This window comes from Polyodon spathula, chromosome 5 (assembly GCF_017654505.1).
Source record: "Polyodon spathula isolate WHYD16114869_AA chromosome 5, ASM1765450v1, whole genome shotgun sequence".
NCBI classification, from domain to species: Eukaryota; Metazoa; Chordata; class Actinopteri; order Acipenseriformes; family Polyodontidae; genus Polyodon; species Polyodon spathula.
In genome coordinates, this window is record NC_054538.1 from 40841069 (window position 1) to 40854928 (window position 13860).

The following is a 13860-nucleotide window of genomic DNA, read 5'->3' on the forward strand; positions in this document are numbered from 1 at the left end:
TCAAACTATTGTGGGTTAAAAAACCTGGCTAAATGAGCATTACAGTTTTACAATAAAAAACAGACAGCTTAAATGAATGTACTGTACATTGCAGCTGACTCATTGTTTCTGCTTTTTTAAATAAGATTCATTAATAGAACAAATCCACCACGTTTGATAGCTAGCAAAACTCACAATAGCAAGTTCAGGGTCCTTGATTATTTGTTCTTTCTGAAAAGTGAAATTTGAACCTTCACTTGCCTCAAAACTTCACACTTGAGATGTTTTACTTTGTTTTGAGTGACTTTTTTAAAAATTTATTTTACAAAAAAATATATACCTTTCTATTCAATTTAATATTTTGAAGATTTTTTTTTTTTTTTTTTTTTTTTTCTGAGTGTGTTCAGTGTATATTAGGAAACAAAAATATCTTGTGGCTGAATTCTTACCTTTTCTCTGCTCTTCTAATTTTTATACTGTGACAACTGGAAGTCAAAATGGTCATTCCCTTTTTGGTAAAATATAAATATATCTCAATGTAACAGTAGGTGGAGGTAACTTCTCATTTAAAGCATAGCTGAGGGCTAAAGACATCTGTGATGTGTAAATTAAACAGGATCGGTGATGCACAATTGTTAGGATTTATAGCATTTTGGTTAAATATGACTGCGTCAGAACAGACTGTACATATTATTTCCACAAGTAGTGTTATGAGAATTTCCTTTTGGCCTATAGTCTTGTGAGATATTAAACCTGGCTGAATAAAACCATGTCATAACATGGAGCTGAAATAGATCATTACGGTACAGTTCAAAATTCAAGCTACAAATATAGCCTCTTTTTTTTTCACCTTAACTGTTACTATATGCAGCTAGCCTACGTCGATCGGAGTGGTGTATATATATATATATATATATATATATATATATATATATATATATATATATATATATATATATATATATATATGGGGACTGTTATGACATCGTGTATTAAAATATAATATTTTACTCTCACGACTTTGATCAAAAATTTACCAAAGTAAAAGGTTATATAATTTTATACCCTATTAAACCCATTTTTAAACAAAATTAACTTTTAGCCATCTTTAGCCCCCCATCAACAATTTCATTATACACACTTTACATGTGGAATATGATGTGTAGCAGTTCTGGTTTCTGGTTAGGTTTAATGTCCCTGGCATGTCTGATAAAGCAGAATCTGCAAGTCGAAGCCACATTTTCCCAAGTTAACAGGTGCTTTGCGAATGTTTGGGCAATCGCTGTGCTGGTGGAAATACTATCTACAGGAGGTATGAACATGACATCAGCACAAAACAGGCCGGGTTTATTCACCTTGAAATCATAAAAATAAAATAAAATTGACAGAACTGGGTGGTGCAAGCCATCGGAAGACGTGTCAAAAATCACACTGGACATTTCCATCAATGCGTTCCATGTAAGTTTACCAACTAAAGCATCACCATTTTCTGTCATATATGTACGATTAAGATTGTTGGTGTTAGGCAGTGTTTTAACTGATGGACAATCAATACATACCTCTGCAATAAACAGTGGCTGTCTAGCCAAGCACAGCGCTCTGTCAAACTCATTAGCACAGTCATTCTGCTCTCTCTTTATTAAAGCGTGTTTAAAAGCCACATACATGGATTGCTTGTCTCTGTTCGCTTTCTTGTTTTAGTTTAATGTGTCACCTATTTCTCAGTATGTTCCTTTACTGTCAGCGTGAACATGTACCTCAATGCAGAAGTATTTGCAGTGCTATGCATCTTCTGCCTCATCGGACCCACTTCTGCTATTTTTGCTTTGTGTATACTTCGAAACATTCATTTTCTTTTGAATATTCATAAAGTGATGTACGTGTTCTCCCCATTCCTCATCTATATTTTCGTGTAAGTATTTCAATTTAGTTTTTGATCAAGCTAGTAGTTACTACCCCCAGCAATTGCCAAAATAATTAGACTTTGATTGGTCAACATAATCAGGTGGTAGTGAAGTGACAGATACCCATAGTTGAACATTATTTGATCCTCTGATGTCTAAACATCTGCTGTATCCTAGGATACAGTGTAGGGCTGCTTATTACAATGTTGAAGTCAAAATAAAACAGCATTTTAATCAAATTAGTGTGTATTTCCTAGAAAATAGTACTAGTAATATTGAATAATAAACAAAAATCTGATATAAATAGGTAAAAAAGACATCCAGTTAAAAGAAAATCCTGTAGTTTTTCAGTACAATTCTGAATAAACTAGAAATGCGGAACACTAGTTTTAATTTAGTCATTCCAGCCAAGTTAGGAGTATTCAATGAAGTGTGCTACTTTTTTTTCCTGAACAGTGAACACAAGCAGTTGAATGAGCATGGATGAGAAAGATATGCATTTACGTGAATGCTAGATTTAAAACAATGCTGGCTAAAAAAAAAAAAGTAGTCTAATTTTGACAAGACAAATGTGCCTTAATAACGCGTAATAGAGCTCTGCTTGGGACTAAATTTAAAACCCAACCGGAGGCCAGGACTTTTGAAATATTTGCCGACCCGACCCGACCCGACCCGACCATCTGCACAAATTGCCTTCCGTGTAGATTATGCCCGGTTTTCAGTTAAAACGTAAATAAATAAAAACATTGTTCTCAATCATTTGGTTGGCTATGTTTTTTAAAACAGCGAGGACGAATACATCACTTTTCAATGTGCAGCTGCAGAGTTGAATTTCCCGTCTTTTTGCGCTCATGTTTCAGTAATATTTTGCAAGATATGCGTTGTGCAAAGCTTTTTATTATCGCTGAATACAACAGTGAAATAATTTTTCCAAACAGTGTAAATTCATACTGAAAATTCATTCTACAGTAGTATCTTGGAATTGATGTGCTTTTTTTTCAGAACACTGGGGAATATTAAAGTTCTTCAGAAACCATAGAAACTTTTTGCTTTTTTTTTTTTTTTTTTTTTAAATCAATGTCCAAAACCCTGTTTTAAGAGCAGCTGGATCACAGGTTTCTAACTCTGTCAAATTCTATAACATCAACGTAATTTCCAGAACAGTCACAAAGGCAAATTGTTGCAAAATAAGCTGGTATTTGGAAAAGGACTAGATACAACCAAGTTCCAAAACGCTATTTAAAGCAGTTAGATTTTTAAGTTGATCAATTCTACATTGAAAAAAAAAAAAAAACAGAGTGGCCATCTGTTAGCAGCAGCTAATTCTAGTTTTCTAGTTGTCTATTTGTCTTTGTTAGACTTGTTCAATAAATGCCAGTTTTATGACAATTTAATCATAGTAATTGTAGAATAAAATGACGATAACAAACACAGTTCTAATCTCTTTTGCATCTCCTATTGGGATTTTGCCAATTCTTCTTTCCCAATGTTATTATTGACAGGCTGTATTGGCCTTTTGCAGTACTGTTGGAACAAGTATCTCCCAGTTCCCACTAAGGAAGCTCAATTGCTTTTAATTTTCCTTTGAGAGGATGAGTGTGCCACAACAGCACATTTGGATTGCTTTCTCATTGCAGAGCTGTAACTTGCCCTCCCTCGATGCAGTCTTCTTGTGTTCTACCTGAAGAAAACTCACTTAGGGAAGGATTTAATAGGGCCTTTTCAAATTGGTTATCAGTTTCAATCAATTCATGTCTGCTCATGCTTTTTCCCAGAAAATGCGTAAGATCTTTCGGTTTCTCAGACAGCTTTTCTTGCATGAATACACTAGCAGGATCAGTTGATTTATTTTTTTACTCAAAGTTTGCTGTTTCCATTTTGCCACGGTGATTTCTTTTAAGTATGGCTTCGTTCAGGAGGCAACAGTTCTAAAATTATTTTATTGCAATGACAGTGTGGTGGCTTATTCACTATGCACTCAAGTTACCATAAAAGTCAATTTTCAAGGCATGTTTTGGGGGCCCTAAAAAGGCAGGAGCCACTAATACACCAGTGTGATGTATGCACCAGTGTGTCTGTTAAACTGCTGTACCAGTGTCACAGTGAGATTACTACAGCCACAGATATGTCTCACACAAACTTAACTGTCAACAGCCTGATTTGTTTTTTTTCAGTATCTGCGGCATTCAGGTAGCTAGCTAGAAACACAAAACCACTGTTCTAATTAAAAGTTTTAATTTGTTACTCTCAATACCTTTAGTCGTTTTGACTGTGAAATGCAAGCTTTCAGACTCTTGACTGACTTCATCTCGACCCAGACGCATGCGTACGTGGAGAAAAAAAAGTGGTAAAAGTTATCAATCTTCAGAATATAACACATCACAGCTATACTGCTTCACTGTTAACACAATAGCTGCCAGTCTCTATGAATTTCCTTATTCCCACCCTCCATAGCCAATGATCTGTCAACATTCAGACTGAACCCGCCCCTGGAATCTGAAGCAAACAGCTATTGGTCAGAAAGCTGAGTAAACTTATCAAGTCTTGTATATGTTGCAATTGCACTACAATTAAATATTATAATGCAGGTGTCTTTGAGACAGGATAAAGTAGGACAGTCAGACAAAAAATGAAAAAGCTACACACACAACAATTGCGCGTTGTTGGCTTTGCCAAAAGCATGGAAATCACAATGCTGAAAAAACAGGATGTGACTGGACATGAAAACAAATTTAAAAATATGGCAAAAGAAAAACAAACTGATGAGGAGGAAAGTGTTTATGGCCCGATGTAGAAAACCTTTAGTTTGAATTGAGTACTTTTAATGACTTTAATATATACCGTAGCTTGTTCTTTGTGTCAGTGCAGTGTAGTGGTACACTTGCAAAGTATGTGTGTGGTTATGGTATTGATTAAGAAAACAAAATGATTGTATTATTGTGCAGCTTCAAGTTTAACGCAATTGTACTGCACTGTATGCAACACTAAGTTTGTTTTGTTAACTGGTTATTAGATGGTGCACTGTTTAATTTATTGTTTTGTTCTTTTTTGCTTTTTTAATTGATGCAAGCAACACTGTTTAATACTTTTCTTTAAAATTAATTAATACAACACATTTGTAAAAGCCAATGCAGCTGGAATTATATTGTCGATGTACGGTTTTGGAAAGAAATGTTAAGTAACACAAAGATATGTTCTTGAAGTGTTTGGTTACCTAATAAGCGCAAATAAAATAGGTTAGTACAGATGTGATGTAGGATGTGTAACTTGATTGTACTTACTGGTGCTCTGTTAATAATTACTTTTTAAATCTATTCACGTACCACTTGTCAGTGGTTTACACTGTTACTACTGGAATTTACAGCAGTAGTGCTATACCCATATTTTTATGTATTTTGACATTGTACTTAAATTGACTTGAACCAATAATTTTGAAAAACAGAATAGTTTCTATTAGCAGTTTAACTAAAAACAACAACAACAACAAAATTATTAACGGAATAAAATGTTGCAAACAATGGTTATTTTGAAACTAAACCTGTGTGTTTTTCTTTATTTATCGGTGTTGAGCATGTAGGAAAGGGGAAAAAAAAAAGAATTTTAAACACAAAAAAGGTTTTTTATCTAATGTTTAAGTCTCAAAAAGGGGGGAGTGACTTTTGCAGCAGTGTGACCTATAGAACTATTTTACAGTAGACAGTCCTTGTGGAGGACTAAAGCTTAATATGTATCTAGATCCTTATTGTTTAAGATGACAGTGTCTTCCCCCTGAGCAGTGGATAAACAGGCTCTTGGGAGACTACACAGTGATAAGCCAGGCAACACTGCTTGCAAGCAAGCATACACACAAGTCCTCCTGCCTAGATGAGCCGCCTAAAATAGTTATTTCAAAAAGAAAAAAAACAAACACATTTTTACAGTGCTCGTATGTTCCCATGAATAGTATTCAAAATGTTTTTTTTTTTTTTTTTTTTTTCCAGTAAAATAACGGCAATTTCCACATTTCATTGGTAAGGTCCTGTGTTTTACACGGCCTGCTTTCTTAGTTTGCAGTTCATTCCTCCCACCGCTAGGTGGTCAATGTATCTGTAGTTACTGATGAGTCTACAAATGCAAAAGATCAGTTTGTTTTGCATATATCTTTCCAAGGACTATCGAATACCTTTGAACTGAAAGTAATATTAGTCGATACAGTTAATCTGCCCTCTGTGAATTACTCATCGGTGGTACAGGGTGTTGTGAAATGTTTAAACGCATTTGAAGTTAATTTTAATAATGTGACTGGATTTGTCTCCAGTAGTGCCAGTTACATGATCAAGGCATACAATGACATTCTTCAAGGTTTACTGCCAAATTCAGTACATTTGATTTGTAATGCCCACATGATAGCCCTTGCCAGCAATATCTGGGTAAATGATTTTTAAACACCTCTCATTTTAAAACTAAAAGTACTTTTTAGAACAGCTCACTCCCTTGTAAAGCATGCATGACCATATTCTGATTTTGAATGAAGGTGTGACCTGGACGAGGCAAAAGGATTAAATGTGGGGAAAATTCTAAACATGCCCAGTTAGCCAGAATGACAACTGCTAAATATTTGTTGGTTACCTCGGTCAGTTCTGCAGAGAGTTCCCTTACTGAGGCAGTGATATGCTACATGAAGTATGTTGTTAACAGTGTTGTCTACACAGATGTTATTAGGTTTCAGAATGTGGGGAAGACAGATACAGAAACCCAATCAGTATATCTGGGAATGAGGATTAATGTTCATTGTATGTGGGTTTTTTTTTGTTGGTTTTGTTTTTAATACAATAAAAGCAGTTGAAATTTTCTAAGTGTTCATTTTTTAGGGGAAAAAATTAATGTAGGCAAGATATCAAAATTTAGTTTTTATGGTAAACAGCTGTTACAGGTTTGAAATCTCTGTATACCAACAAGAATGAAACATCCCCATTATATACAATATTTTGCACTGTTATCTTGGGTAGACTTGTCATACTGCATTTAAAGCTTTTTTTCCAGATAGAGGAGAGTGAGAAATATTGTATCAATGGCTAACAAAGACATAATTGCAGAAATGTATCTACACTGAAGCCTTTCAGAGGGCAGTTTCCTTTAATATAACACTGTAATAGGCTACATTGTGCCGAAAAGGCAATCAAGACTGTACTTTACTCACTTACCCAGTATCTCAATTTAAAAAATATTTAAAAAATAGACTATAAATATTTTGTTCCCTGACTTAATTCCTGGGTTGTTACTTCTTTCTTCTCCATATTTAGAAGTTGGAAGCATATGTGAAGAAACTGAAGCATGTGATTGGTGGAGTTTGGGTTCCCTTTTGTTTGAACTTCTTTCTGGAAAGGTAAGTTTTGCATAAGTAATGATTTTGAAATGATACAACGGCTGATATACCAGCCCTTCTTAACTTGGTCCTAAGTGCCTTACCAGGTGTCCAGCCTTATGATTGCCATTTATTTTCTCAATAAAGCAACTGAGTGAAGAATTGAGTGAAGGATATGAAATCAAGTCAACAGCTTGCCAGTGAATAATAACTGATTTTATTTCACACTGGTGCAGACAGCTAACTCCAGCTAATGTGCTTCTTGAATTAACTAGCATTTGAGAAGTCCCCATAAATGTATAGTTGGCAGTTTTGTAGACAGGTGGATTGGCAAATTGCTTTTTCCAAAAAACATTTATTTTTGTTAAATATAAATAGAGCTTTATGTACTGTGTGCATATGTGAGAGACTCTGGATGCTAGTGCTGTAAATAGTCAGATCTATTCAGTGTCTATTCATATTTAAAATATTGTAATATTTAATTTCAACCTTTACAATTCACTCTTGTGATCAATATGTTTGTGAACTGCACTGCAACATTTTTAAAGATATTAATAATTACATGAAGCATTACTGAACATAACTTTTGGCAGAGCTATTCTATGCAGTGTTATTGTTTGCATCTGTAATGGCCCTTTTTTGTGTAGTAATACATATCTGCATAGTTTTACTAGCCTGCAAAAAACAAAACAAAAAAACACTTTTTCATGTCAACTTTAAAATAGCAATAAATTCTATCTAAACTACCAATCACTGTGCTTCACATATAGTTCCACGTTATATGCCAGAGTAAAAAATACATTTTTTTAATTAAATTTTCACTGTCAATTTCCTCCCTGCATTAATCCACAGGGAAATACACTACTGTCCTGTCATACCAGGCTTTAACCCTACAAAATCTCCAGTAACAGCACCTAGTGCAGCCAAAAAGTTTAAAGAATACTCCATATATAGGTTATTGCATGGCATAGGAATTTCATGATAAAGGTTGGCTTCCTCCTGGATGATGCATGGCCATGAAGGTGAAAGTTGACAGCAGTTTTGTACTTATTTTGGTAGACCTTCACACATTGAGTTACAAAAAAGCAAATTTTTTAAAGTTATGCAAGAAAGGTTGAACAAGAGAAGTGACAGATGACCCATTTCCTGATGCTTGTACAGCAATGTCTTGCAATGTAAGGTAAGCTTCACTTAATGACATTAGCTGTAACCACTATTAACTGTAACTGAAGTATAATGTTTACCATAGTGAGAGTAAAAAAACATCAATTTGGTCCTTCTTAAAAAGTAATAGGTTTAAACTTCTGTACCAGTGTTTTAGTTGTCAGTAGGTTTAGGAGCTCCTGTTTTCAGAGGCTAGTTTATGCTTGTAGTAGATTGCAAGTTTTATGTTTTCATGTAGCTAAGAATTAACTTCCTGCCTTTGTTTTCTTTTCTAGTCACTGTATCAGTGCCATCCTGCAGGAATCAATAGGCACACATCTCTAAACATGCCAGACTACGTTTCAGAGAAGGCCAAATCTTTGGTACAGCAGGTAAGCAAGCAAGCTTACAGACTCATGATTTAAAGATAAGATCCCCTACTCATTTCATTCAATCATTTTATCATCTGATTGTAAATGCTGTGAACGTATAGATGATGGTTAACTTTGTTCTGTATGTATCTGTTCCAAGGCTACTGTCGCATACAAGAGTATTGACATCTGACATGAAGATAATTTTAAAAAATGTGTTAGCCATAATTAATACAACAAAGACCAAAATACATAATTTCTGGTAGTTTAACAAACCATCTTTTTTTTATATATATATATATATATATATATATATAATATATATATATATATATATATATATATATATATATATATATATATAAAAAAAAACAACCCTTAAGCAATTGAAGAAGAGCATTTTGGTAAAGCAGCAGATCCACAATCAGCACAATAATCAAGAAGTACCAAAGAATAAATTCAATTGAAACGCAGCTAGAGGTAGGGGCCATTTTCCCCATATAAAGAGGTGGGAACATCATCAAAACCATTGTTTTAAAAAAATTCTTGTCACATTCAACCAGTTGCTTGAACAGTTGCCTGAATGTTTCCTTCATGGGTTGAAGGGATTAAGCAGAGCCTTTGAATTTGTCAGTGCAGACTCAAAGAATGTGATTTGATTTATTGATTTATTTGTTTATTTATTTATTGATTTATTTATTTATTTTGCTTTTTGTAAGAAATCTTAGTAATAAAGTACCCCCACACATAATGCGTTCCATGAAGCCCTTCCAGTAACAATATGAACTGGGAGAGACTAGCATCAAGAGTTCTATACAGTATGTTCACTTTGTAACTAATTCCATTATGAATGCTTATGAAAGGCCCCTTACTAATTAAAAACAGAACCCCAGGGATCAGACATTTAACTAATGCAAGCTGTATTCTAATAAAATGACTCATTTAATTATAACAATGAATACATTTCCTGGTGTGGGTGGGGGCATCTCATAATCAAAATAGAGCCATCACTTTAACCTGCCCCCCCCCCACCACACATACACACACGCATACACACACGCATACAGACAAAAAAAACCCTAAATAATATTGAATACATTTAGTCTGTAAAACATTCAGGTTCAATTTGATTCAAAATAACTACAACAAATAGGCCACAAAAATATGTAAATATGAATTAGTGATATACAGTACGGTTAAGGGATGTGTGTTATTTATCCATAACTCAATAAGCTTGCTATAACATGTCATATTGATAGCTGAATATGTCAGCTATCAGAATGAAGATTCAATAAGCACTTAAATACAGGTCCCAGCTGTTGATGTAAAAAAAAGAAAGGAAAATGAAACTAATTTAGCTAATGAGCTGGCCAAGAACATTACTATTCACATTATTCAAAGACTTTCTTTCTCTACCACTTCAGTACAGCAGAAACACCCGAGTGTAACCAATAACCTGCCCCCCTACAACACGGCCTCCAGTAGATGTAGGAAATACCCAATTTCTCCAGCTGTACTTAGAGAGAAGACAATAAAAGAAATCTGTAGAGGCAACATGGGGCCTTTTAACTTTTTAGTTTTAAAAAGGCACATGGATGTGATGGCTAAAACAGAAAATGATATGCAATGTTATTCAAAGAAGACTACATTATTTAGGAAAAGTGTGATATTTCAGACCCATACCAAGGTCTTACTTATACCCAGTTGTTTACCTTCAAAATCTAGGGATTTAGGGAGGAACTTGTCCCTTTGTCCTTACTTCCATACATCATTCTTATATTTTGTATATGTATACTGTGTATGCTGTGTAGACTGTGTTTCATGATACATGATTATTGTTGTGTGATGCCCCAGTAGAAGTCACATACTGTACATGGCCAGCTGTGTACTGAGAATAGCTCACTTCTCACTGAACTATGTGTTTTATTTTCCCAAAGCTTTTACAGTTTAACCCCATTGAGAGACTCGGAGCAGGAGTAGCCGGGGTGGAGGAGATCAAAGCTCATCCGTTCTTCAGCAGGGTGGACTGGCCAAACTAGCTGAGGAGTTTTCTTGGATAACAGTGTATCATCAGCCCCAGTTGATGAACTAAGCCAGATAGAAATGCAACCTTCCATAGCTTCACAGGAGAACACATGGATAAATATGCTATTATCTGTGTCATTTTAATATTGCACCAATGACGTTGTTTAGTCTGGGTTTTGCTTGAGTTCTGAAGTAACAAAGTGTACTATTAAGATACTTTTAAATTATGCAGAAATACTGCATACAGCTCAACATCCTAAGAACACAATACCAGACTTTTAAAATGTTTTTTAAAGAAATTAATATAACTACAGCCTATCAATTGAACACTCACTTTGAAATTGTAAAAAAAAAAAAAAAAAAAAAAGTTGACATGTTTCACTGTACAGATTTAAAGATGTAAACACAGATGTTCCTGTGCCACAGGCAAATTAATCTGTACCATTTCTTAAAGGGTTAGTATCTGCCATGTACATTTTATAATGAGATTAATTTCCCTTTCATATCTGTTCTGTATAATTCTGTATATAAGTTTGTAGACTGCAGAGTTCATTTGAAAAATACAGACTTCTTTATACAACAGTAGTAAAGTAGGCTTTAAATTTTGTGGCAAAAAATAGTCCCTACCTTTAGTTGCAGGGAGCACTTCCTGTATAGCGAGTACATTACTTTCATAGGATTGCTTAATTAAAAAAATAATAATTGTCAAGAAATGTAATGAAAAACAGACAGAACATTAAATGGATATTAATTGCATGAGAAATTATCATTGTCTATATACATTATGACAGGCATCTTATTGTAAAATATTGGATTGTTTTTTTTTTTATAAAGATGTGCAGAGGGGTGAATGTCTAAACTCCTGTATACACTTATGAACACAATAGGAACAGTGGGGTGTGCAGCACTAATTGAAATGTGTGGTAGTTTTGGTAACTAAGGTCTAGCAGTATGTGGCTTCTTTTTTAACATGTTTGGATTCAATGGAAAGAAACCTGTCAATTGGGATTGGTTGCTACCTTTAAGCCTTCTTGTTGACGATTTGCCCTAGGGGTGAAGTTAACTGGAATGTAGACAAAACTACATTAGAGCAAGTAAGCAGTTCTGATGGTGCGATTTCAATTAAAATGATACTTAACAGCCTGTCAATGTAGACCCCTCTTATTTTATCAATACAATCACAAGTATTTTATCTGTTTAACTATGTTTCATCTCTTTCAGAATCTAGATCAAAAAGACCTTTCAGCTATATTACTCTTTGGAGTCAGTTCTGATTACAAATGGCCATTTATTTAATACATCCCTCCAATTATCTGCTTTAAATGGCAGCCAATTCAACCAACCACAAGTGTAAAGTATCCTAATCGCTAGCCTACTCTCTGTAGAGGGAGGTGTAGCCACTATCTGAATGCATATAGGAAATTGCCACCTTGGTATAATTAACCAGATTCTTTGAAAACATGTAAGGGGAGAAGACACAAATCTGCAAATTGGCACATCCATTGTAATGAATGACACTCATCATGTCACAGGACCTTTTGTAAAAATGTTGTGCACCTTGTACATGACTGTATATAACTTCTATTAGTAATAATTGTATACAAAATAGTGACTGTGCAATTGGCATTGTAACACAGCTGAGCTTTATAGTAATTAACTAAATATGTATGTACTGTCACAGTGGTATATCTGTATTTTTGGTATTATTATTATTTGCTAATTATTGTACTAAACACACTACATGGAGCAGTAGTCAGTCTTAAAAGTTACATTTAAATCTCAATAAATGTATGAATGAAAAGTGTGTGTCACTTTTGAATGGGAAAGGAGAGTAGCAGCGGCAGGCTGGTGTTAAAACCCGAGCCTTGTGACCAGTGGCTGACTGGATTAAATCACAGTGACAGTGATGCTGACACTCACAGCTGCTGACAAGAGCACTTCTGAGTATCACTGCTTGACAGTAACTGGCAAGACAGAGTGGTGGAGCTGCCCCGGGGCTTGGATAATACTACCCAGCAATGACAAGCCATTGGGTTACAAGCCATTGTCCTGGTAAACTATAGCTATGGCCAAAAGTTTTGCATCGCTCTGTAGAATTAACAAATCTTGCTTCATAAAGTCTAGGTGATGCAAAACTTTGGCTGTAGCAGTAGTCTCTGGAAGGCAACTAACTTGTGCATATCAGGAGTTTCATCATATAGTGAAAATCATTTCATCCATCAAGATTTACCAGAGGTATAGGATTGCTGCAACAGTTCATTTTCACAGTGCACTAAGATCTAGTTTAATGATCTTTAAATAGCATTTCATCTCAATACCACTGCCCTTCAGAACAATCTCACATTCCGATTTATTAAAGATCCACTCCTGTGTTAAATAGAACCAACTCTATCTAAAACCATTACAGAATCCTATTTAAAAGAAAAACGTAAATGTCAGTTTTGTACTTCTTATGCATTAAATTAAGGTTGCCATTTAAATTAAATGTTTTCTTAAAATACATTATATTTACTATACTTTTTCTTGCTTAATATTTGCAGATGAGTCACCAATGACCAACTACAATCTCTGAGTAAAAATACAATTTGATTTATCTGTAAAAGAACCTTGATAAAGAAGGTTGGAGCAAGAGTGCTGCATTTTACAAAACGTAATGGAACTACAATTTGCAGAAATTAACTATTTTATTGCCCCATTTATTATTTTTTTCCATATATATTGAATCCTGTCTAAGCTTATCTTTAAACAACTTTTGTTCTCAGTATGTTGTTTAGTACTGATATGTGATCAATATTAAAATACAACATTCTTTAAAAATGGCACTGATATAAAAATAAATTGATTCAAAGTAGGTAAAATCATCCGAAAATCTGCAACGGTCTAGTACATTTCTGCAAAAATACCCTATGGTAGTTACATTAAACGTGAAAAACACTTCTACAGTAAATCAAAAAATGCCTTTTGCTTTTGCACTAGCTTCAAAACGCCCCCTATGTTTGCAAGAGTGTATAAGGTGGGGTATTGGTACATTGTGCCACTAATTAATGTAAACATATATACAACAGATGTGCATATAAATATAACTAGTTCTTCC

At 34.4% G+C, this 13860-nt stretch overlaps 1 protein-coding gene across 4 annotated transcripts in view; it reads left to right on the plus strand.

Moving 5' to 3' along the window:
- LOC121315967 (ribosomal protein S6 kinase delta-1-like) overlaps positions 1-12756 on the plus strand; it is a 109585-nt gene extending 96829 nt beyond the window's left edge. For all 4 annotated transcript variants that reach the window (XM_041250607.1, XM_041250608.1, XM_041250609.1 and 1 more), the window contains 3 exons: positions 7166-7248; positions 8667-8762; positions 10679-12756. In XM_041250607.1, coding sequence (XP_041106541.1) covers positions 7166-7248; positions 8667-8762; positions 10679-10780 — 281 coding nt within the window. In that variant the 3' untranslated portion in view covers positions 10781-12756. The remainder of the gene's footprint in view (positions 1-7165; positions 7249-8666; positions 8763-10678) is intronic.
- The last annotated feature ends 1104 nt before the right edge of the window (positions 12757-13860 follow it).